This window comes from Thamnophis sirtalis, unplaced genomic scaffold (genome assembly GCF_051295495.1).
Source record: "Thamnophis sirtalis isolate CommonGarterSnake01/CBP01778 unplaced genomic scaffold, rThaSir2_p1.2 scaffold_3, whole genome shotgun sequence".
NCBI classification, from domain to species: domain Eukaryota; kingdom Metazoa; phylum Chordata; class Lepidosauria; order Squamata; family Natricidae; genus Thamnophis; species Thamnophis sirtalis.
In genome coordinates, this window is record NW_028261383.1 from 67,031,993 (window position 1) to 67,059,531 (window position 27,539).

At 36.0% G+C, this 27,539-nt stretch overlaps 1 protein-coding gene across 2 annotated transcripts in view; it reads right to left on the minus strand.

Moving 5' to 3' along the window:
• The window catches only part of CACNA2D3 (calcium voltage-gated channel auxiliary subunit alpha2delta 3), a 573,108-nt gene that overhangs the window by 254,989 nt on the left and 290,580 nt on the right, over positions 1–27,539 (minus strand). For both annotated transcript variants that reach the window (XM_087709045.1, XM_087709046.1), the window contains exons 9-11: positions 20,714–20,788; positions 6,896–6,985; positions 4,091–4,204 (exon numbers count right to left, since the gene is read on the minus strand). In XM_087709045.1, the coding sequence (XP_087565171.1) occupies positions 4,091–4,204; positions 6,896–6,985; positions 20,714–20,788 (279 nt within the window). The remainder of the gene's footprint in view (positions 1–4,090; positions 4,205–6,895; positions 6,986–20,713; positions 20,789–27,539) is intronic.

Consider the following 27,539-nt stretch of genomic DNA (forward strand, 5'->3'; position numbering starts at 1 on the left):
CTGCAAGTTGCAAGTTGGTACTATGCTGAAAGTGGTGAGTTGGCTGTGGCAACTTGTAGCTGGAGTTGTGGTTGGCCTAAAAAATGGAAAGAATAAGATGGAGACGTTTGAATGTATGTAAGTTCCTGAATGATGGAATCTCAGCACAGGGATTATTGTACACAAAGAAAAAAAATAATACTTCAGTGAATTAGCATTTCTAAGGAAGAAGACCCAAAGACAAAAAGCTAATCATAAAAGATTGTCAAATGGATTTGACAAAGTGCCTTTGATTAATTTAATAATAGCTGTTATCCAGAAGAAGAAATGTAACTTTTTCAGGCAGAGAAGGCAATATGGAAAATAATAACTGAGCCATGAGTTTTCATGGTTGAATGTAGGCTTGAACCTGGGTCTCATTGGTCTTAGTACTCATTTTAAATTGCTTTTTAAATAAGTTATTAATCATACCGGTTAATTACAAATAGAATAGCAAAACATAAGCTGAGTAAATGCACAATAGATCTTGTACAATAAAAATGTACAAATATTGTACAAAAAAAATGTACAATAGATCTTGTTTTCACATGATGCTTACATATGAATAGACTGCTAGCAACAGAACAACCCATTCATGATATGTGTGAAGCACTATTCTAATTATTGTGAACATTTTTTTTTAGTTTTAATAGAATTTTAAATATAACTATGTTAACCAAATCTTTACTTTGAAATAGTGCTGTGTTATCAAAAACAAAGGGAAGCATAAATAGAAATAATACGATTTGAATTATAAAAGGATTGTGATAAATTCACTGTATACCCTACCAGAAAATAGCCAGGAATTATCTTTTCACAGCTTTCATTGAGTTGCTAATAACAAAACCACTAACTGTCAAGAGCATCAGTGCCAGGTGAAGAAATGTGTCAGTTTTAATTATCCAGATTGTGTTTGAAGTCCTACAGCTACCATACTATGTTTATGCCACTGGCAATGTGGAGAAATCCCTAACATTTAAGGAAAATAAAAATATGTCATGTCTTATTTTCCTAATCACAATTCCAAATTATATTATCAGTGCACAGTCTGAGATCAAAATATTGGAGGGGGGAGGGTTGGTGTTGCTGCTGCTTTTTATGTGCATAAGTATGTTTCCATAAATATACATGATAATGAGGGAGAAACACTGGATATTTTAGAGCAGAAATGCCAATTAATATCAATAACCAATCATGTTGTACTTTGTTCAAGAGTAAAAGATACAAATCAAAGTTATCTGTTAAACTTGGAAAAAGCCAGGAAGAAGTGAAAATTTAAACTATAGAGGGTTTATTTCCCTTCCTGTTTTGAGAGAATAATTAGCTAATTTATATGTCTTTATATAGTATGTATTAAATATATTTAGCTAATCATGTCATATTCAAGCATACAGGTAGCTTCTGGCAGATTCAAGACAGTTAAAGGAGTGATCCTGAAGAGTTCCCTCTACTTGGGTTGAGTAACGCTGCAGATCCCATTTGGAATACATGTAGTCAGAAATCTAATTTTCTTGAGAATGTACAGCCTTCCATTTGTGAAAATCAAGATAAAACAGATGAAACTTGTTAGATCGGAGGAAGGAAAAGCAGAGGTGTCTGAGGTAACCGTAACAAACTCTTTATTACAGGCAAGAACAGTAACTGTAGGTAGACCGGCACCTCTCCTCCGTCTGACAGCTTTTTATATGGAGCTGTCAGACGGACGAGCCAATAGCCTTGCGTATGACAGCCCGGCAACCCGCAGGCGCGCCTGATTGGCTAAGGCGCGCCTGGCTGCTGCCGAGCTGTCATTCATAAGTCCGAGGACTTACGAGGCTATTACACTCCTTCCCCCCCAGCGATGCACATGCGTCAGAAATGGCGCAGGCGTAGTCGCGTAAGTAGGCGGGGGGACGGCGGACACACCCTGAACACCTTAGTTGGACTGCAGGCGTCGACTGGTGAGGATGTCCCTGTAAGAGCTCCTCCCTGCAGGGAGTGGAGCTCCAGGTGACGTCACAGGAGCGGCCTATCTGGGAAGGCGGAACAAAAGGACAAGGTAGGCTGGGCGAAGGGGGCACAGCCGAGGATGGTGGCGGATTTGGAACTGGCCGGTAGGCGGCCTGGGGCTGGGGAAGGCTGGGCCGAAGGAGGCCTAACTGGTTGGGATCGGGCATTGCGGGCTCGGTTGGAGAGGCGTCTGAGGTAACCGTAAGAAACTCTTTATTACAGAGGCTATTACAAAACTGGTTTAGTGAGATGCAAACCAGTGTTGCAGTTGCACTTCCATGCACTCAAAAGTACCTCTTTGAATCAAACATAAATCACTGCATAGCACAAGGACATCAAACTCACGGCCTGTGGGCCAGATGTGTCACGTGTTGGCCATGCCCACCCTTGGTTTAGCGAGGGGGGGCAAAGGCATAATACATCACATGACAACAACGTGACACTGCGAGTTTGATACCCCTTCATAGCACAATGAAGCCCAGAAAATATTACAGATCTAACTTTGCACTCAAGAAACTATAACAGAGAGGCAAACTAGATGATGAATTAAATAGCACATGATCATCCTTCTGACTCTTTTTAGAGAAAGTAATTAGTAATCCAAATCAAATCATTTACTTGTATGTGTGATCTTATTTTTTTTTTGCTCTGGTTGTTTTAAATATTAATAATATTTCTATTATTTAATAGCAACATAATTATGATTTAGAAATCTATGTACACATAATAGCCAGACTGTACTATTTTAGTTTCTAGTTATTAACAATTAATAATTCAAACCTTTGTCAAATCTCCTATTGCAATACTCAGATCCAATTATTATATAAGAAATTATCTTCCAACCACATAATTTCTCTAAATGAAAGTTCCATAAAATTTTAAATATTTGTTTCCATTGGCTGTAGTAAAGGAACTATTTAAGATATTTAAAAGTTTGTTTTATTCACCCATAAACAAATATGAACAATGGTAATTCTATCAAAGTGTTTACTAATAAGACTTCTCAAAATCTGAAAATATGACTGATGCAAACATAAATTAACCAGATAGGTATTAACTGGCAGTCTATCTTGCCTAACCACACAGCATACATGCAATGAAAAGTGATACTTCTTTCATACTACCCCCATAATGTGTTTTCATTAATTCATTGCAAAGTTGTTTCTGGAGTTAACCATACAAGGGAGTTGATATACAAATCATAGAAAAGTAGCCCATGCACACTCATTTCAGTTTAACCAAACCGAGCTATCTTTTCCAGCAATCCCAGATCATACATGAAGGAAATTAAATTAAATTCCCTAATTGATAAGGTCTCCGTTATTGTATAGAGAAATGCTTCAATTTTAGGATCCCCTTGTACTTAATTTTGCATACTGTATAATCTCCACTTGAAGAGCTGCCTATTTCAATTCAGAGATTAAGAAACAGGAGAACAGAGCCATAAAGTTTCCAGAAGCTACTTCTGTAGGCCCCAAATTGATCATGCATATAGATTATTGCATCATATATTCCCATATTATCCTGATATTTACAAGTATTTCTACATGCAAATTGATACATATTATATCTCAGTGCAGTTTTGAGACTGTGGCAGGATACAAATGTAATAAATAAATGAATTATTTGACTATTGAAATTATACCAGCTATAGGTCATCTAATGGCCATCGCCATATTTAAACAAATTGATCTTAGCTGTTACACTATTTTTGTGATGCAGATTTTTCTACCTTTTGGGGAAGGGTAATAATTGTTCTATTTTTCAACTGATCTATTGAAAATCAGAAAGTATTATGTCCTACTGTGTCCATTCAATATCCTACGGTCAGAATGCTTCATATGTTTTCTAGAACATATCCTTTTACCAAATTTATCCAGTATGGAAATGAACATTCCACTTTTAAACAGTTTGGCAAAAAATCATGAAATAATAAAAGTATTATTAGAAAACCTTTTTAAAACTTCATTTACAAAGTGATGCCTGACAATATAGAGCCATCCATTACAAAATATCTGTGAGAATGCAAATCTTGATCAACATTTGATCCAGTTATTTCATGGATATGCATAGTAAGATTTACCTTCCTATCTGGCCAATTATATTTTTCAAATATTGCATCATATGTGTCCACCGCACCATCAGTAATCAGCATTATGGCTTGACTGCAGATACTTCCTTGTCCTGTGTGATTGAACTAGGAAACAAAATAAAATATTATTTGAGTTTGACAAACCTAGTTAGGCTTTTGCTACAAGATACCTGTGCTTCCCTCAGTATTTCCATCTAGAAAAAGTATATTTTAAGATTTCATTTCTAATTTTGATGGAGTACAGTAGTAAAACATATTCCACATTTAGAGTATGATATACTTTAATCAATACAATGTCATATGGAATATTTTTTATAGATAAGCATCTATTCCATCAAAAAGTCAACGGTGGAAATTGCAAGCCCCAGGGCAAGAAATATTTAAGAACCTCAACACTGCTTGAAATATGTCAAAATATTAGCAAACTTTTTTAATGATCAAGTGAGAGGGAGACAGAAACAAAAATGAAGAGGGAATATAAAACCAATGTTACATATCTCCTCATAATCAAGGTAGTTTGCTTACTTTATAGACTTACGCCCATTTTTATTTATATGTATGCATATATATATCTACTTGCGTGCTTACAGTACATACATATTTATGGTAAAGGTAAAGGTTTCCCTTGCACATATGTGCTCATAGTTCCTGACTCTAGGGGGCGGTGCTCATCTCTGTTTCAAAGCTGAAAAGCCAGTGCTGTCCGAAGATGTCTCCATGGGCATGTGGCCACATGACTAAATGTCGAAGACGCACAGAATGCTGTTACCTTCCCACCTATTTTTCTACTTGCATTTTTACATGCTTTCAAACTGCTAGGTTGGCAGAAGCTGGGACAAGTAATGGGAGCTCACTACGTTAGGCAGAGCTAGGGATTTGAACTGCCAAACTGCCGACATTTCTGATAGACAATCTTAGCATCTTAGCCACGCATCCCAATAGATAGTGCTTCCTAAAATTTTCAGTGCTCCTTGGCTCAGAGCGGAAGGCTTTTCTTTGCTATTTTTTTTCTTTTACAGGATAAGGTTTTCTTTCTTTTACAGGATAAGGTTTTCTGTGGTTTCCATTCAATAGTGTATGAATGATTTTTTTTGTTAGAAAGGTAACTGAACAGATTCTACCTGCTAAAGGTTAAGATGAGAAAATAATAGAAAATAAAGGAGACAAACAGAATGAAGGGGGAAATGGTTTAAAAGATACTGCATTCTCTTTCACTATTGTGGTGCAAACTTTTGGAACTGGTCTGGTGGCTCATTTAGGATTTTAATAGCTTGTCATCTGCACTCATAAAAAAAGCTGTCATATAGGCACACACAATCTGAAAATTTCCATTTAGTAGGCGGCTATTTTTAGAATTATTCCCATCATCTTTATTCTTGCCACAAACATGCATGCATATATATTTGGGCAGGTGAACAGGTGAATATTTTCTGCTCAGAGAAAATACAGAATTGCAACTGCTGTTGTTCTGCTGTTGATAATTGGTGCTTGGTAGTTTAAGATAATAATACTTGATTAATACTTTCTGTTGATAATTTGTGCATGGTAGTTTAAGGAAGGAGGGATATGTAGACTGTAACAGACACAAGTAACAGTATATGTGAACACTCTGGGCACATATAAATTTTATTCTCACTGTGCCAAGGTAAAGCCATCGAACACTGAGATTATTATATGATGAATAAAATTAGAAAATCTATTTTCATCGGTGACTCTTCTTTATTTTAAAACTAAAGTAAGAACTATAGATTAAAAAATAAACTGGATATTAAAATAGTTTTGAACTGGGTCTTTTCATCTATTTATTTTACTGTAAATCATATTAGCTTGGATGGGTAAAGTCTTCTCATGTGTACTTAAACATTTTTATTGAATAACAGAAATGATTAACATCTTTTCCAGAGTAATAACAATAATAAGGGACCTTATGATGAACTACAATTAACTCAGTGATTCATTATTTAGCAGGGAAAATTTCAGCTCATCCTGACATTTGCAGCATTTGTTTATGATTCTCTTCAAAATGTCACAGAATGTTAATTATTGGTTATATATATATATATATATATATATATATATATATATATATATATATATATATATATATATATATATATATATATAATCTATCTATCTATCTATCTATCTATCTATCTATCTATCTATCTATCTAACTGCTTCCATCATCTGTCCTTCGGCTCGTCACAAGAGTCCATCACGACAGAAACCCAATATTTTTACTGTTGCCTTTGTTATATTTGTGTTTTTTTTAAAGTCTCCCTTTATTTATTTATCAGCACAAATTAAAAAAAAAACATATATATATATATATATATATATATATATATATATATATATATATATATATATATATATATATATATATATATATATATATATATATATATATATATATATATATATATATATATATATATATATATATATATATATATATATATATGCATAAATAATGGTTGGGAAGAATTTAGACTTAGTTATGAATACAATACAAATACAATTTGGAGAATCATGAAGACAGTGTTTTCTTTGGAAAATACTAGGGAATGTGAGGCTTAGTTATTCTAATTTAGAAAACAGTCTAAAAGTGAGACCCAACAGATGATCATATGAGTTCTGACCTATCATTCATAACAACAATTTTCAGAATTTGCATGTTGCAATAGCTACCTTCAGTAAAAAAAAAAAAAGCTACATTGTCCATATCAGTAAATTGTGTTCCAGTTAATGAAATCAAGAACAAAACAAAAAAAGAGGTAAAATTGATGAACTTACATCACTGAGCATATTGAAAGCTTCAACTAAGGCAATGTCCAGCATTCCGATCCCCTTGGCAAAAAGTTTGTCAAGGTGTTCCCTGAAGTGCTGCAGAAGAAACAGAAAGGTTTTCAAGCATTTTTTGGGGGAAGAGTTCATTTTAAAACAATCTATTTATTAAAGTCAAGGAGCTTTTCACATTTGTAAAGAAACAAACTCATTTTTAAAAATTACTTTAAAGAGTCTTTCTTGTCCAGTTTTTGGAAGAAAACGTTACACCTTTGGAGTATATATATCTTTACAATAGATTTAGCTACTCTGATCTTACTTTCAAACCCCTGCATAGGGTAAGAATTCAAATGAACACATCCAAGAAAAGAAGAGGTGATGACTTGATCTCCAGGTGAAAAAGAATCCAAAACATGCTAAGTTTTGTACGAAAACAGAAAACTCTCAAGCTGAGTAATTTGATTTTATAGTCTTACTAGGGATAACTGCCCCTTATACTGAACCAAAATCCCACAAATGTTTGGAAGAAAATAAGTATTTAGAAAGGCTTATTCATGTTATGATAACTCTTTATCCATTCTATAGCACTCAAACAGTGATCAGTTTGCTCAGTTTCAGAAATTATTTCCATTCATTTATCTTTAAATGCAAATGAAAGAAAGCAATTCTACAATTTCATTTGGCCCAGGAAGTATTTTGAATGTTCAGTTCCAGCCAAACACTGTCTATCAGTCCACCACCATCCATAAGTACATGATAGTTTTTTTTTTATTGACCACAGTTTCATTACTGATTTTATTGTAGATTAATATAAACCTCATTCTTAAATTTGCTATCAACAAAGAAACATCTCAGGATGAAATCCATTCCCCACCAATGTTGTCTACCACATCATCTTTTAAATAAATAATACAAATTGTTCTTTCTTCTCCAAATACAAAAATCCATGTATTGTTTAGATTTAACAAGGGAAAAATAGATTATGAAATATAAGAAGAAATTATATGCTGCTATGCCTAATATTGTTTTTGTAAATTTGCTATAAATAACATTTTTCTGTACTAAAATAATGGATTCATACAGTTCAGTGAATGATAAAATGTTCATATGTTTAGAGGGAGGGAATGGCTTAAGGCCATTTTGAAACATATGTTACTCCCACAAACTGAGGGTGATTTTCCAAAAAAATTAGTGTAATTTAATGTCCATGTTGACCCAGTAAATTTGGTTTGTTCATCTCAGTATTTCAAAACATTCAAAGTTTTGTTCAGCTCTATAAACATTTAAGCTATAATGGAGTCAGATGTCATGAAATGGATTTTATATTTAGAATAGAATAGAAGTTGGAAGGGATCTTGGAGGTCTTCTAGTCCAACCCCCTGCTTAGGCAGGAAACCCTATCCACTTCAGAAATGCTTATCCAATATCTTCTTAAAAACTTCCAGTATTGGAGCATTCACAACTTCTGGAGGTAAGTTGTTCCACTGATTAATTGTTATATCAGGAAATTTCTCCTTAGTTCTAAGTTGCTTCTCTTCTTGATTAGTTTTCACCCAATCCTTCTTGTTCTGCACTCAGGTGTTTTGGAGAATAGTTTGACTCCCTCTTCTTTGTGGCAGCTCCTGAGATATTGGAACACTGCTATCATGTCTCCCCTAGTCCTTCTTTTCATTAAACTAGGCATACTCAGTTCCTGCATTTCCTGTTTTTCATATGTTTTAGCCTCCAGTCCCCTAATCATCTTTGTTGCTCTTCTCTGTACTCTTTCTAGAATCTCCACATCTTTTCTACATCGTGGTGACCAAAACTGAATGCAGTATTCCAAGTGTGGCCTTACCAAGGCATTATAAAGTGGTATTAACACTTCACATGATCTTGATTCTATCCCTCTGTTTATGTAGCCTAGAAGTGTGTCAGCTTTTTTGCAGCTGCTGCACACCGCTGGCTCATATTTAAATGGTTGTCCACTAGGACTCCAAGATCCTTTTTTTTAAAGATTGGGGGTGAAAGGAACGCAGGAGCCATGGATCATGAGAGTAATGATGTTTATTAGTACCAGATGACAAGATGACAAGCGATTCAGAAATCCGTTACAACTGTCCGGTATTTATACCCTCAGGTCACCAACTGTCATTAGAACCTCCAATCACAGGCTGTGCTTCGCCCGACCAATTAGAACGCAGCACAGGCTGTTGCTGGGCTATAACACTCCTTCCCCCCAGTTATTTACATACGTGTCAATTAGCGTGTTATTTGTTTGCATTTTTTTTAATCTATTTATTTATTGCATTTACAATTTAATCGCATTTTTTTTGTATCATGTTCAACATTTACAATTTATTTGCATTTTTGTGTTCTTGTGTTCATGTTTAACATTTACAATTTATTTGCATTTTTGTGTTCTTGTGTTTATGTTCAACACCTACAAATTTGTGTTCTCTCCTTCCCCCCAGTTAACCAGACACTCCATCCTCATATTCCTATTTGCATATACACCATTTACATATACACATTTGCATTCCCCCCCACCAGTTAACTGGTTCAGGACCTTCAATCAAGTCTTTTTGGCTCGCTCCTGAATCTAACAGCGGCCAGCAGCGGCAGGGAGGCAGTATAACTTGTAAGTTTGTGATTGGCTTTGCTCGATCGGCATGCAGGCAGGTTCCCTGTTGCTGGAAGGATTTAGCTGACAGGATTTCTGCTGACTTTTGCTGCAGAGAATGGTAGGCTTCTGAAATGGCTGTGGAGGCTTCTGATAGAGAGCGGAGATCGTTTGGAAGGCAGCAGGCAGGCTTTTGAGTGGCTAGAGTTACTAGCGTTGCTCCTTGGGAGGCAAGCAGCTTTGTAATGCAAATGGCCTTGGAAGGCTGGCAGCTGTGGAAAACCCAGGTGGAGCAGCGGTTGGCTCTGGAAGAAGAAAGACTGCAGCGCCTATGTCTATGGCTTCTCGGGAGGCAGTAGAGCAGGCTGGAAAGCTGTATGCTAGAATCAGAGGCTTCTTAGGCAACAGTAACCGTTTATTGCAACACGAACGTTTGTAACAGTAGCTAACAGTAGACCGGATAGACTCTAGAGTTGTGTCTGGTAGATCTTCGTGGCAGAGAGGCAGGCAGACAGGCAGCTTCAGCTACGGTTGAGCCAACGCGATTCGTAGCTCGTCCCTGAGCAGAGGCAGCGGCTCCAGCCAAGGTTAAGCGTAGGTTGCCCGTCCCTGTGACTGAAGGAGTCCGTGCCTGTGGATCTACTCAGGTTGGCTTGATCGGAGGCGAAACCTGAGGCAGTGGCAACTGCTGCTGCAGCTCTGACAGGTCTTCAAAGAATTTTCTGTTCGCGTTTGCTTGGTTGCATTGCGAGTGGCTTAGTGTTCGTTGTTTTTTTCCCCAGGCTCTGCGGGAATCGCGATCCCACCTTCGTCGCCAGTTGTAAAGATTGGGGATGAAAGGAACGCAGGAGCCATGGATCATGAGAGTAATGATGTTTATTAGTACCAGATGACAAGATGACAAGCGATTCAGAAATCCGTTACAACTGTCCGGTATTTATACCCTCAGGTCACCAACTGTCATTAGAACCTCCAATCACAGGCTGTGCTTCGCCCGACCAATTAGAACGCAGCACAGGCTGTTGCTGGGCTATAACACTTTTCACAGTTACTACTATTGAGCAAGGTACCACATATACTGTACCTGTACACTTTGGGTTTTTTTTGCCTAAATGTAGAACCTTAGTTTTTTCACCATTGAATTTCATTTTGTTATATAGCACCCAATATTCAATTCTGTCAAGATCCTTCTGTAGCTTAAGCCTATCTTCTGGAGTGTTGACTATTCCTGCCAGCTTGGTGTCATCTGCAAATTTGATGAGTTCCCCATTTATTTCTTCATCTGAATCATTGATGAAGTTTTTGAAGAATACTGGGCCAAAAACAGAGCCTTGGGATACTCCACTGCATACTTCCCTCCATGTAGATGCAGTTCCATTGAGGACTACACTTTGAGTGCTGTTGGTCTGCCATTTTGCTCAAACTAATCAATGAAAATATTTATATTTCATCATTTGGAAAATGTTAATGATATTTTGTTTTTCAATCTGAAGCATATAGAATATGAAATTTGAGAATACATACTCAGATTAAGATGAATTTCCTTATAAATAGACTTTTGGTACTCATCATGATATAGCAGGCATTTGTGAATTGCCCTAACAGAATTGAAATAAAACAAGGGAATCCAATTATCTCATCTTAACTCTGAACTGATTGATCCCAAATGGTTGTTTTTTTGTATCATTATATGGTCAAATCTGGTGGTTTAGTTGTTGTTTTAACCATTTAGTTGTGTCTGACTCTTGGTGACTTAATAGGCAAGTTCTCTGCATGCTACTGCGTCAAGCACAGCTTTGATTTAAGCTTTGGAAGTTTAACTTTGATTCAGATTTGATGCTATCAAGCCAGCATGTTCTTTGGTTGCCCCTTCTTCTTGTTCCCCTAAACATTCTAGCAACATTGCCTTCTCCAATGAATTTGCACACATGACATGGCCAAAGTAAACCAGATATATGAGTAGAAGACTAAGTGGTTATAACTAAAACCAAAGGAGACTCGTATTCTAGTACACATTTAGCCTAGAAGCTTACTGCGTTACTCCACATTCCAGCCTACTTCATGGACATTTGACATGTGAGGAAAATTTAGAGAAAGCTACCTTGAACTTCAAAAAGAAATGGGACACAAACCTAAGAAACCAATAAATTAAATAGATGGCTCTGAATGTAGCTGTACAGCTGTGGAAACAAATATCCTGTTCTTGTCGCAGATAAGACTCTGTCTAGCTCTTTAATTAATACGTTGTCTAAGCTTTTCATGACAATTTTTTGTAAAAATAAAATAAAATAAAAGCCCTCACATTAGGAGTGAATCCATGAGGCTTTGGGGAGAAATTTTAAGGATTGACAAATGGAGCATAAGGTCCACAAATAAAATTTATGTTAATAGGAGATTTACACAAAGCATACAAAAAAGGAACTTCACAACAACTCAAAGGACCTCTTTTTAAACAGTTCAAGCATGTGTTACTGGCAAAATCCAAGCAGCTGTTTGCGGAACTGTTCTCAGCTGTCTCTGCATACAGCTACAGGCATAGCCATTTTACTTGGCAGGGAAGAAATCAAACAATAAAGCTGCTTTTCCTACATAAACAACACTTGGGACTTAAACAACCATGTTTGGGGAAAATAATGTTTCCGTAATGTGTATAAATGCAACATTAACATCATGCCAAATATTAATATACTGGAACATATTTCTTCATATGCGAAGAAATCAGGTTTACTGATTTCAGGTCTTCAAGTCTCCTATTAAGCAGATGCTGCTAGGCGATTATGTTGCGAAAGTATGTTGATGAAAGCAACTCTTCCAACTTAGGGTTTTTACTATTTTTAATTGCATCCAGGCTTTTATATATGCCTGCATGCGTGCGTGCGTGTGTGTGTGTAGGGGGAAAGAGGAAAGAGAGGGGAAAAATATAGCCAGTAGCAAGGTGGATAAATATAGTGGCACCACTATATTTACACTATTGGAAGATCTGAAGAACTAGATTATTCTGAGAAAATCTGTCTATGTGGTTTCTAAGAGTTGATACCAGCTTGATGACCCATAATCAAATATTGGGTATTTAAAAACATAATTATGGAGTGACTATTATTGTCAATTATTTGGGTCACTCCAAGTTTCACCTTGAAAGCATTATCATCTTAGGAAACAGAACTCATATGCCTTTCCTATGCCTTTAAGAAAATAAAGCAGTAAGGATATGAAAATATAACTTCCTTGTTCTATAAATGGAAATATTTTTTCTAAAACAAACCCTGCTTATTCATTGTCTCTCACTTGGATAACAGCCTACTGCCTATGTGATTCTGTGAAAGATAGTCCTGTGAAGGTTGAAACTTTCTGTTTCATTCCTACCTTGGACATAACTCAATGCAAAGTCCCTCCCCTTTCCCCCATTTGGGGTTATAAAGAATTCCCACGAAATATTCCGTACTTTGAGACAATCTTAGATTGGATTGGATAAAAAGTACATACACCCTTCTAATCCAATGTTGTCTCTCTTAGTCCTTACCTTGAGTGTTAACTCACATAACCAGGATTATTTTTTTTAAACCTACTGCATTATTCATATCAGAGTCTATTGTCTGCAAACATGAGAAGAAACATAGACCAGGACAAGCTAACTGGTATACATACATTGGGTGGCTCAATGTGCTTTCAATTTCTGTTTAGTTTAACTGCTTTTGTTATTGTGCTCTTCACAGTAAATCAATATAATCCAGAATAATTATCTCAGTTTAGTGTTATGGTCACAAGAGCAGTTTACAGATACAGATGATAAGCGTTACCTTTCTGAAATTGCAGTGCAGACAAGAAGCATGCCTTGCCAGATTGCTAAAGGAAGGATCTCTGAAAATATGATAGCTATTTCAGCCACAGTTTTGTACTCAATTATAACAAAGAATAAAAGGAACCAGAACTGGGTTGGATTTCATGAATCTGAATCCTGGGAAAGCAATGCAACTTTCTGTAACTAATTTTCATGTGCATGCTTCAACTTCATTTATAATCACAAAATCCTCAAATGTCTAGGATCTACATATAGCATAATGTTAACGTTATGCAAATGAAATGGGCAACTGGGGCAATTATATCCTGATGCGTGATTAGTAAAATGAGAGGTTCATAAGAATAAGGTACAAGTGATGATTATTTTTGTTGGACCCAAAGATTAAGACAACACTGGAAAATCTTTGTTCGGGACTTTGGTGGCATTGATCTCCAAAGCTGATCTCCAAATTTCAACTTTCACAATTCAAACTATCCATTTCAACAAATACTTCATTAAGCAATGAACGCTAGAAGGAAGGAATAATCTTGGAAATTCAGGCTATATTCTTTCTAACCATAATCTCCTAAGTACTTTGGATAGAGGAATAATCAAGCCAGAACACTGTACAAAACAAAACCTATTTTTAAAAAAGGAAGTGATCACTAATGCTGCTATTTTTTAAGTTTCATCATAAAAAGTTGCTAGAAATGCCTCCCTAGTGATGTCACTGAGCAATGAGAAGTCAGGAAGGCTGCAGAACACTGGAGAAAGAGCAATACAAAAAAGCTGGGCTACTTTGTAACTAGGGTATGTACAGTATAAGCATTCTGCATCTCATTCAAAAGAATATCATTTAAATATGAAAGCAATTTGGGAAAAAGCAAATGGAGTGAGTCTGCCTTAGAAAAGTAGAAGTAATTTCTGGCATAGGTCTAGCATCATGATCTTGTCAAAAATGAGCAACTCATCCATCTCAGAAAGAAGACGCAATCCAGATATTTGAGCTATATGGCAGGCTTCATGGAGAATTGTAACCACATTCAACCAAACACAATCTGAGGTTTCATTGTTCCAAGGATTAAACATATAGACACAGGTAAGCTTCTGATTCCATTATAGAACCCATCATTTAGGTATGCTGGCTTCTTAATTTCATCTGGAAATATTTATAAGTGTGTATCTGCAAGTGGTTTAATGTATAAAATGCAAATTGGGGTACTGTTGCCTTAAATGTAGACTTGTATTAAATCATATAGTCCTATAATTCCTAAGAGGTAAAAACATGTAATATGGAGTTTCTCAAACATGAAAACTTCTTGGCCTGAGTAAACTTGTATTAACCTAGGCTGTTGCACATGTTTGTAATTTTGCTGAAATAGCACAGACAATGATAAAACACTGTCTGCTCTATTTCCCACTTTGAAAAGGGGGGAAAAAGGAATGTTTTACAAATTGGCATACTGAAAGGCAAGACTAGTTTAATAACAAAACCATAAACCAGACTAGTACTGGTCTATAAGAATAATGAGAAGAAGACATTTGTTTCTAAAGATAGTTTGAATTACAATTGAACAGGGAGAAAGATGTGAGCATCCCACCCTACCGAAAAAAAATACCATTTTTTTATTATTATTTGTGTGCTGCACCTTGAATGGGACTAAGACACCGGCATAATGAGTGAAAATAAAAGAAATGTATATGAAATTATAGTATTTAACCTCAATTGAAAATTCCTCTGATACAACATAAAATGCAGATTTTTTTAAAAAAAAATAGTATTTTCAAACCACAAAAGAAACAAAATATATTAATAAAACATTGTGAGTCTAGGTGGCCTGCTTATTTTCTAAATTTGTACACATACAAGCTGTTCATGTAAACATATCAAATACTTTAAACTTTTCCCTGTCATATCTGACACTAAACTTGCCACTTAGCTCATTTCATTACAACAGTTCATTTGATTCAGATGTTACTTAAAAGATTTCTTTGCAAAACTGCCTACTGCCAATAAACTGACAGTACTTGCTGCTAAAATGAATACAGTTTAAATTTGTATTACATGGAACTCAGGAATAGCACAACAAAGATGCATAAAAACCCTGCACCTGATGAGCAACGTAATTTGATATAACCTATAATCTGGTATCCTGAATATTCTTGATATACTTCTATACCATTGGATCATACAACCCACAGCATATAATACACCTGTTTTTAAACAATGACAAGTTGCATTTCCCCCCACAAAGCTGTTTTGGAAACTGCTCCCAATTGTCTCAACATGTGAATGCATGTGTGGTTGTCTTACTTTCGTGCATGTTATGAAGCACCTATTTCAGTGACTTTTAACAGCTCAATTAGATGCTTTTCCTATAGAATATATTCTGAAGTCTGTAATACAGGTCTCTGCTTACCTTTAGATTGCAGTGTCTGCTCTAACAATGAAAAACAACTTCATGTTTCTTCATTAAATTTCTACTCAACTCCAGAATGAGAGAACCGGCTTTCCCTAAACTGATATATTTTCATGAAGAATCTACTTATTTACATATACATTTATTGGACAGAACTTGCAAACTGACAAATTATCAACACTCTAAGCAGGTTGTATCAATTCAATAATGAAAACTTGCTTAAAAATCACAATGCCAAAAATTTGATATCAAGTTAAAACAGAAGGTATCTTCCAATTAGAATGAAACACCATGCAGGTTTTGTAGATGTTCATCTATAAAAACTTGTCAGAGGAACACAGGAGGGGTGGTGCTTTCCCTATCTTAACACCTTCTTAACCACTAGATCAAACTGGCTACAAGTATTTTTGGGCTGGTTTTTCTTATGGTGGGGGTCCTTGATGCTCTCTGATCTTGGTTGTTTTCTTGCAGATGTTTCATTAGCCAAACTAGGTAACATCAATGTGTACTGATATTACCTGATTTGGTAATGAAATGTCTGCAAGAAAACAAGCAGCCTAGAGAGTACCAAGAACCCCTCATTTCAACCCTGAGCTACAAATATTCTTTATTTTCTTATGGTATCAGAAAAGAAATACATCCATTATACTATCTATCTACACTATATTATTCAAATCTACTGATTACGTTGTTTTATAAATTTTATTGAACATTGATTAGTATGTGGTGTCTATTTTTAATCTATTCAGGACAAAAAAAAACCTCTAGTATATAACTTAACATCCAATGTGGTTAATATAAGTAATGGCTTCTCTCTCCCATATATACAATTGGAATATTAATTACATCACTTAAATCTTTCAACGAGATCTTGCCACAATTAGCTCTAGCTATATCACAAGCCAAAGATGTAACAGACTAACAATGACTTCTTTGCTCATAATGTGGAAAAGCAGGGAAACATAGTTCAGTGTTTATATGCAGAAGGCCATATGTTCAGTTGCTTTGCAGTTAGAGAGATAAATAAGTAAAGCCTCTATTTAAGAATTTAGTAAACCATAGTCAGAATAGACAACACTGGGCCAGAGGGGCCATCTGGATAAAAGCAGTGGTGGGCTTCCATTTTTCAAACTACGGTTCACTAATGTGCACACGACGCTTCTACGCATGCACAGAAGTGTCCAGGTTGATGCGTGGAGCCTCCTGCCGTGGCCACTACTGGTTCTCCCAATCCGGTCCAATCAAGGAGCAACCAACATCTGGATAAAACTATTTACCTGCTTCATAGTAATGGTTCCCCAGCCTATTTAACAGTTAATGCACCTAAAGTGTCTGGTTCACATTCTTCTTACACACTAGAAATAAGTGTAAAATGACAAAGTTCTGTAAAAAAATATGTTACCGTATTTTTCGGAGTATAAGACACACCTTTTTCCTCAAAAAAGAGGCTGAAAATCTGGGTGCATCTTATACACTGAATACAGAATTTTTTGCTTCCTGAAATCTCCTTCACCAAAATGATCGTGTATAGCTTGTAGGAGGCTTTCAGAGAGCTCCTGGGGGCTGAGGAGAGCAGAAATGAGCAAAAAATAGGCTGTTTTTTGCTCGATTTTGCCCCCCCCCCCCAGCACCCAGGAGCACTCTATAAACTTCCTAACACTCTTTTTTTGACAAAAAATGTGCCTGTTTTCGCAAAAAATGGGCCATTTTTTGTTCATTCTTCCCCCACCCCACCCCAGGAACACCCTACAAGCCTCCTAAGGGCTATTCATGTCCTTTTTTTGAAAAAAAAAGGACATGAATGAGCCATTTTTGGGAGGTTTACAGAGTTGAAAACCTGTTTTTAAAAAATTTGCCTCTTCAAAGCCTTGCTGCATCTTATATTCCAGTGCGTCTTATACTCCAAAAATACGGTATTTTAATTAGGGATCAGTTTATAGCCCAGACCTGCTACAGGGGTGGTCATTTCAGAAAGAAATATATAGTAGAAAGCTCTTTGCATAACATTGCTTTGGAAGTTTTCAAACACTGCATCAAAATCTCTGCAATAGCAATAAAGGATCATCTAAAGAAAAGAAGTTAATGACTCTTGTGGACTATAGAAGAGTAATGGATTAAACAGTGTTCATTGTTTCAATCACCAAGAAAAGAATTGGCACTCCACTTCTGTTTAACCCTTTTGCAGTGCAACATTCTTGGCATACAAAAACCAACCACCCAGTTTTTCAAGCACAAAAACCTACTTATACTATCAAGATCTTGCTCCTTTTTAAGCAATCCTACATTTAGATATCCTAAATCTTTAGGACTTTTTATGCTCCATGTTTAAAGGAAGGAATCAGTTTGTTTGAACATTTGTATAAATCTCAACATGTTCATTTCGCCCCACTTTAGTACACAGTTACTTAGCTCAGTAAAGGCCTTAAACCCATTCTTCACTCTTATTAGCTGCAGCTGCAAAGGCATTGGCTGAAATGTTCTGTTTCTGCCAAATATTCCAGACCAGTTCATGTGTATCTGATTGCTTGCACCACCCTTTACTTTGCTTATATTCTGATACTGAAAGCAATTATCTTCTGGCAGACAGCAATGAGCATAGGGCAAAGCTATTTCTGGAAATATACAGCAAATTGATTAACAAGAACATTTGCAAATTGGTAAAATTTTATAAAGGATATTAGAATAAAATAATTCAAAGGTAAGGATAGTGTGAATCAACTGACATCCACAAACTACATTATAGCTTCCTTCTGGAAATTACACTTTAAGCAGCATTCGTCTATCACATATTGTTTTTATGTGCTTCTATGCTTCCAGGAGACAGACATTTTATAGTCCATTCCACTGACCTATGAATTCCATGACAGCTTCATCAGAATGTTCAGGCTTATTGAAAGAGGCAAGCAACCAACCCATTAAAAACCCAGCACAAAATTTTGATACTCAATTATTCAGCTATTTTGTAACATTTCAAGGATAGTTGAAAACACTGGTTTATATCCATGAATCAGCATTCTCCCTAAATCCACAAAATCCTAGATTTTTCAAAGCTGTAGCAATTTTAGCAGGTTGCAGAAAAAAACAATTCAAGGTAAGGATAGTCTGAAATTTTTCAACCCTGGAGGAGGAGTGGAGGGAATCAGGCATAATCAGGGTCTATTCTTTGAGGAGTTATGCCGTGGCTCTCCGGCTATGATGATGAGCTTGTCGATAGAAAAGTTGGCAGTTTAGCGGTTCGAATCCCTAGCGCCATGTAATGGAGTGACCTCCCATTACTTGTCCCAGCTTCTGCCAACCTAGCAGTTTTAAAGCATGTAAACATGCAAGTAGAAAAATAGGAACCACTTTTGGTGGGAAGGTAACAGTGTTCCGCGCGCCTTTGGCATTAGTCATGCCGGCCACATGACCACGGAGATGTCTTCGGCTATGAAACAGAGATGAGTCGGGAATGACTAGCACATATGTGCGAGGGGAACCTTTTACCTTTACCTTATTCTTTGAAACACCTACCTGCCTTGGAGTACTGTTTGCTATGGGAGTATTATTTGGAAACCTGACACCAATACTTTTACTTTACGTTAGGCCAAAAAATCCACTACCCATCCTTGTAAGAATTCAAAGCTTGTTGAAAAGATAATTGTATTTGTCTTACTTACTAGCAAGCTAATTCATAAATAAGCTGAGCTACTTGTTGTGGCCCAGTAGGAGCCGTTGGAGCTGTCACCAGACTCTGACAGCGGGGGGTCCTATGAATCGGCCCTGGAGGATGTGGAGGACTCTGGACAGGGTTCCGACTTCGAGCAGGGCTCAGAGAGATTGGTTGGCCACCAGGTGGCGCCTGAGCCTTGGATCAGTGGGGAGGAGACAAGAGAGAGTGATCCAGAAACCAACAGTCAGTTGTTCTGGGATGCACGCCATCAAAGGGCTACTCGGCGTCAAGAACAACTACGTAATTACAGGAGGCAATTACACTCAGCTGATGGTCATTAAGCTCCTCTCCAGACTATAAATGAGACTGCTTGTGCCACGCCCTTCTTGCAGAAGTCAACACTTGGACTAAAGAGAAACGAACTTGGCAGGCTGGATTGCTGCCAGAGTTTGTTTGCATTGCTGCCAAGGTTTGTTTGCATTGCTGCCTAGGTCCTTATCTGTTTGTTTATTTGGCTTTCAGCCACCAAGAGTCTGATCTTGTTATTAAAGGACATTCCATTTTACACTTGTCTCGGCTTTCGTTACTGAACGGAGGAGGGGTCAGAACAGATACTTATGCCCAACCTGGTAAATAGTATCATTAATTCCTAAATAAAGGCAATAATGGCAAACTTAAGTTTTGTTAGATAGATTATGGGAAGAGAAAAATGATTGCTTTACCCAAATATTCACATTACAGCAAATTTCTAGCCTACATACTGAGTTTTTTCTCAAGCTGACTAATTAGAGCAGTTCATTATCAAGAAGAGATAAATTTCTAAAAATCTCCCATGAAAAATCAGGTTGGAAGCATTGTCGCACAGCTTATTTTAGAATAAAGGCAAATCTTTAACAAAACCATTTTAGAACATTTATACTGCTTTGTTAGGAGTTGAAAAAAAATGACATATTTCCCAAAATAAAATGGAAAAAGATCAGAAATTCAGGATCAAAGAGAATCACTGGGAGATGAATGGTGGCTGGTCATTTTATTTTTTACCATTTTAATGCTTACTGGGGCGGTTTTCACAGGAAAACTGAGAACATTTGTACAGTTTGGATTTTAATCAGACCTGGAGAAGAATTTTTATGGCTTCTCAAAGTTGCCTTTGCTTTAAGACAATAATTGCCAGAATGAGCATTAGAAAACTTTTAAATCTTGTTTCCAGACTTGAGTCAAACAAACCAGTGACAACTCGCCAGATAACCATTTTTTTGAATGAGCGGATGGAACAATTCAGTTAAATTTATATGCTTTAATTACTTCAAATGAAATCCAGCAATATGCCTCATATGCAAAATATTTGCTGCTTTAAATAATTATCATTTTCTCTTACCTCTTTATTAGCTCTGTCTGCTTGTACTAAAGTTCCATTCAAGCATGGTTCTACGTAGTGGAGTTCTTCATTATACTGCAGAGAACAGAAGAGACATTTAACATAAACATCTGAAAAATATAATTTAAGATAAGGGAAAAAAAAACCTCTTAAGAATCTATTACTGAATTCATTGCATTTATTCACATACTTTAACTCATGGCTATCAAACTAGTAGCCTGCTGGCCAGATGTGTCCTGTGCTGGCCATGCCCACATTTGGTTTAGGGAAGAGGAAAAAAGTTGCAATACGTCCTGTGATGCCATCGTGTTGAAGTGACTTTGACACCCCTGTTTTAAATGTACCACAGATAGCCATTCACTTACAACAGTTCATACAGTGACAGTGTAACGACATTGAAAAAACTGACCGGTTGTAACATCCCCTTGGTCATGTGATCAAAATTCAGATGCTTGGCAACTGGTTCATATTTATGACAGTTACAGTATTCCGGGATCACCTTTGGCAACTTTCTGACAAGCAAAGTCAATGGGGAAGCCAGATTCACTTAACAACTGTGTTACTAACTTAACAAGTACAGTGATATGCTTAACAATTAGAGCAATTAAGGGTGTAAAATGGGGCAAAATTCACTTAACAGCTGTTCCAAAGCTGCTTTTTCAAGAGACAATTGGACTTTCTGGTTTCTCTTCGAAGGCTTTTTGCTTTTCATCCAATAAGTTTCATCGGCTCTTCATTCTGAAGAAGCTTCTTAGATGAGAAGCGAAATGTCTTCAAAATAAAACCAGAAAGTCCAGTTGCCTCTTGAAAAAAGCACCTTTTGGACAACCATGACCTGGATGACTGAGAATCTCCGTAGACATTCACTTAACAACTGTCTCCCCTAACAACAGAAATTTAGGGGTCAATTGTGGTCATAAGTTGAGGACTCCCTGTATTGTCAGTACAGCTTTAAACAAACATTTTGAAAGGGAACTGAATACTGAAATAAATCAGAAACATGAAGTGCAGTAGGAACAGTTGAAAATCAGTACTGTAGTAGTTAAGCTGCTAAGATGAAATCCATCACCATCAAATGACTGTACTTACACAAATCCTCTTCCAATTCCTCCTACACTCATAAAACCTACTCCATTGGTGGGTTAGGGTCAAGGGAAAGGGTGTCAAATAATAAAAATAATCATGCCCAATCACTGTGACACCACAAACCAGGTACAAAAGAGGACCCTGGAGATGACATTTCCTTTTGCACCGAAAGCAGATCTCTTAGTGGAAAAACAGATCCAGTTCACCTGGATCTCTTATAATATGTAGGGACAGCTAAATTTTCCTAAAAGTATTTTTGGGCTGCCTTAACTCTTGGTGAATTGATGGCAACATATTTTTAAAGAAGTTGTCAATGCCTTTTTCCTAGGGCTGAAAGAGAGTGACTGGCTCAAAGGCAGGATTAAAACATACAATCTCCTTCTTTCTGCACACAATTGCATACCAAGACAACTAGACACAAGAACAGTTTTCCCCCGAATGCCATCACTCTGCTAAACAAATAATTCCCTCACCAATGTCAAACCTTCACTAAGGCTGCATTACTATTACTATTAGTCTTCTCATCGTTCCTCTCACCCATCTCCTCCTACTTATGACTATATGACTGTAACTGTGTTGCTTGTATCCTTACGATTTATATTGATATTGATTGTTTCCTGATTGCTTATTCGTATTCTATGACTATCATTAAGTGTTGTACCTTATGTATTCTGTCCTTTTATGTACACTGAGAGCAATGCACCAAAGACAAATTCCTTGTGTGTTCAATCACACTTGGCCAATAAAGAATTCCATTCCATTCCTTGGTAAGGTATTTTAATCATTAAACCAAACTAATTCTCTATGTCAAACATTACTGAATACTAATCATTATTTTTATATGTCCATTTACTTCAATAAAATTTATTTCAAAAGAAGACTTAGTTTCAAAAGGATATCTTATGGCGGGTCAGTGTATGAACACATTTTAGTTCTGATAGATCCTGTGCTCATTCATCTCCCATCATATAATATAATTAATATAATATAATATAATATAATATAATATAATATAATATAATATAATATAATATAATATAATATAATATAATATAATATAATATAATATAATATAATATAATATAATAAATATAATATAATATAATATAATTAATAATATAATATAATATAATATAATATAATATAATATAATATAATATAATATAATATAATAATATAATATAATATAATATAATATAATATAATATAATATAATATAATATAATATAATATAATATAATATAATATAATATAATATAATATAATATAATATAATATAATATAATATAATATAATATAATATAATATAATATAATATAATATAATATAATATAATATAATATAATTAATATAATATAATATAATATAATATAATATAATATAATATAATATAATATAATATAATATAATGCTCCTCCGTGCATTCTCTATGAAGATGACATTTGTTCTCAGGAGACTGAGAAATGCTCCTCATTCCTGAAGTAACTCTAGAAAACAATGTTCTATATTTATACTGTTTAAAATATTTTATAGCTTCAATTAAGAGATCAGAGCCACGATTCCCAGCAGGGCACATTCAAGTGAATGTTGAGAGGCACAAAATTCTCAAATTCTTTTTTTTCAGTCAAGTCTGACGGCGTTTGAGAGGAAATGATACATTTGTTCTTCTTGCACCAATCGTTTAAATTGATTTTTGTTTCAAGATTGTTTAAAGAGTAGTCTGTGAACTCAGATGAGCCAGTTGTAAATATACTGTATCTCATTCAAAATGAAAAATCCAAATCTGAATACAGTTTAAGTCAATTTGATATCTTATCCTTAATGAAAATGAAAATTTCACTTTGAACACTGTGACATTTTTCATGGTACTGTTTACCATTCTTTATTTTTTTAAGATAAAATTACTTAAAACTACATTTTCTTCTCATCATGTGGCATTGTCTGTCCTTCCTTCCTTCCTTCCTTTCCTTCCTATCTTCACTTCAAGGATATTTTTTCTAATGTACCTTGTTGCTGTTCCATGTTCAACTCATAACATGTCCCCTTCCTTGTGGTGTTCAATGTCAGAAGCAATTTCAAAGATGAAAGGAGAGAGTTCCAGTATCGGTTTTCTCCTTGCAATAAAGTCCTTTCTCTTTGTCACAACTGTGTGTCCCTCAAGCTATCAGTTTCACTACAGTATTGTTTTACCCTACCTAGTGGCTAGTTTACACATTTCATGAAGGACTCAATATTTTTTAGAGGTACCAAGAATTGAATTAGAAACCTTCTCTCTGTCAGGAATGTATCATTAATGAATTATAACCATTCTCTAGTCATTCCTTCCTGAAATAAGATGACAATTCATACCCCTTTTTTTAGCTTGGCAACCCTTGCCTAGAAACTTAAATGAATCCTACAAATCATTCTCAGCTGATGTAAGACTATGCCTCTCAAGAGTTCTTCCATATTATTTTATTTTACTTCATTTTATTTGTTTGATTATTTGTTCAATGTCTTAGAGTTGTCTGTCTTGAGCAAGTGACTCTGGGCAGCAAACAATCATTTACTGCATACAAACTCAATAATAATCAATATACTTTCTTCTTCTGCATTCATTTTTCTTCTCAAATCTTTTCTATGAAAAACTTAAATTAAATTTGGAAGAATTCTGAGATCATTGTTCACTTAAGAGATAGCCTACTTTTCTATAAAAACATTTTCCCCAGGCAGAATTAGCACTCTGTTTTATGATAACATTGTTAATTTAATGCTTCACTTAGAATTTCACTTCAAAGCAAACATTTCTTTTTCATCACTGCAGACATTTCAGTTCATGCACTGCCGATCTGATCTTATACTTAACTTAAACTACAGAAAAGCAAATGCATAGTTTAATAGTTCCTTTGGTAATGCAATCATCTACAACAGTCCATCAATTTTATATAGTTTTTGCAATAAGTAATCCCTGAAAGACACACCTCTTTTTTGTTGTATTATCTTTTTATGGTTATATTACACACTGGAGTTTTTGGTAACTTTATTCATGGATTTACTAAGAAACAAAATTAGATGAAATGAAATTAATCCAGTATACAAAAGACAATGGAACTATTTAACTACAGGACTGGAATAGTGTTCAATACCACCTTTTGCAATGACAATCATCTCACTTTATAGTTAATGAAAACTAGTGATAACTAGATAACATGTGATCTCTTGGGTCATTGTTTCAAAAATATTTCCTTATCTAAAGAAAGAGAATGATTACATTTAGGTAAAACTGCAGTGGGAGCAGGATCAACTTTTGACTTTCCACCAGTTTCCCCATTGAGTTTCCTTTTGGGAAACTGGCAAAAAGCATCACAAATCATCCTTCCTTCCTTCCTTCCTTCCTTCCTTCCTTCCTTCCTTCCTTCCTTCCTTCCTTCCTTCCTTCCTATTTTCTTCTGAAATGGTACAGGTATTTTTCTATTTTCATTTTGGACTAGTAGCATGGAGATACTGAGCAAATAAATCTTGTTTCCACTGCTACTTCTACCCTCTATTTAAAAATAAACTTCCAAATCAATCAATCAATCCTTCCTTCCTTTCTTCCCATCTTTCTCCCTCCCTGGTGGGGGAGGAAGTGAGAGTTGTGCAAGGGTATAGGCCAGAAATGGTACATGAAGGTGCATGAGAGGCACTGCATAAGTTGGGAAGAATATGTTGGTCTACCTTGGTTTATAATATTTGTGTTTAGTTAGAGCTTAATAACAATGTTTAATCTTTTAAAACAATATAATAAATTTGGTTATTCTAAATTAATGACATACTGGAAAACTATTATCTCTATGAGATAATAAATTCAAATTATTCTGAGTGGGACAACTGCCACAAGATAAATAAAGAAGATGAGAAGTGTGCACCTGGCTACCATACGTTTAAGTCTGCAAAACCAGACTGGCCACATATGAGAAGAATTGTGTCATCTTTTTTTCCTCCACGTTTTTTTATTTTATTTGATATATATGTATCAATGCGTGAACAGTGTGGCACCTGGGTGTCATACATTATAATACAAATAGAACTAGTAGAATTAATCATAGTTATTACATTCAACCAACATATATTTCTAATAGTAATACACATTTATATTATCTATCATTATTTAATTATTTCATGTTTAATCTTGCTGTTCCTTTTATTTTATTTGTACAAATTGTAAGAGGTCAGACGGATCACATGGGGGAGCAGCACAGGTTGGGAAGGAGGCCTGGGGCTGCATGAGAGGTGCATGCAGAAGTGTAGTGTGAGTCAAGAAGAGTACATGGGGGGGGAGTGCAGTGGGCTAGGAGAGTGGCTTGGTCACAAAAGGTGCCATGCTGGTCAGGGATGGTGCATGAGTGGTGGTGTGTCAGGAAGGGTGCATGTGGAAAATGAAAGAGATGCCACAGGGAAGGCCTGCAGGAGTAGCAGAAGTCAGGCAAGATGTGTAGGGATACACAAGATATATTGCATGGGTCAAGGAAGGCACGTGGGTATGGGTTGGAGAAGACATGCAGTGAAGTGACACAGGTTGAGGGAAAATGTGGGGAGTGCCATGGTCCAGGAAAAACATGCAGGGATTTCGTCCTTCCTTCCCTTTCCTTTTCATGAGACAAGTAAATGGCTGCTGCTAACTGGGGGAGGGAATAAGGGATTGCAAGATAGGCTGGGAAATTATCACAAAATGTTGAAAATGAAGATCACGTGACCACAGCAAAAGCATATTAGCAGCCAGTAATACTGAAACAAGAACAACTTTCCCAAATTTTATTTCCTTAGGAATCATGGGGCCCAGATTTTGGACATATTCCAGTTAGTTCATGGGTGTTAAACTCGCAGTGTCACATTGCTGTCAAGTGACATTTTGTGACGTTTTTCCTATTTGTGGAGCTGGGGTGGGTGTGGCCTGTCTTTGATGCATCCAGCCCATGGGCAGCCAGTTTGACACTCCTGAGTTAGACCACTTAAGGTTCTTTGGTTCAAAAAATGTTGCCATATGATGCACTGTTTCATCCAATTAAAGGGCATGACAACGAGAATTTTAGCAGTACAGTATATAGATTATAGAAATCTGTATCTGTTTCAGCTCTCAGAAATGTGACATAAAAATGTCCACCGGGGAGAGTAATAAACACATGTATGATGCATATATACAAGTAATCCTTGTTGAAAGACCCTCGTTCAGTGACTATTCGGAGTTACAATGGTGCTGAACATGGGTGTTTACAATGGGTACAATACAGCCACTGCAATGTGCCCATGGTCATGTAATCGCAATTTGGGCACTTGGAAGCTGGCTTGCAATTTCATTATCCTGCCAGTCAATGGAAAACAGGAAGCCTCAAATGGCAATTATGTGACTACATGCCACTTCAACTGTTCAGGGTTTGCCTCATAGAGGTATCTGGGACTACTGCAACTGCTGCCATAAATGCAAACATGTGGCATTACACTTTACTGCAGTGTTGAATGGTGACAAAGTTGCTGTTCTCAATTTCATACAGAAATGACGCATCAATTCCATAAAACCAAGATTTGTGTCCAAACCCACACCATACCTTTGTCTAGAAGTCCCTATACAGATGTGCAAAAATGTCTTCCATGCACTATTAAATAATACATCTTTAACTACAGTTTTGCTTTTAATATTAATTTGGCTATGTGTATAACCACTCTAAGTTGGGTCGGATAAAACCCCCAGAATGTTTTGGATGGCAGCACTTTATATTATTAT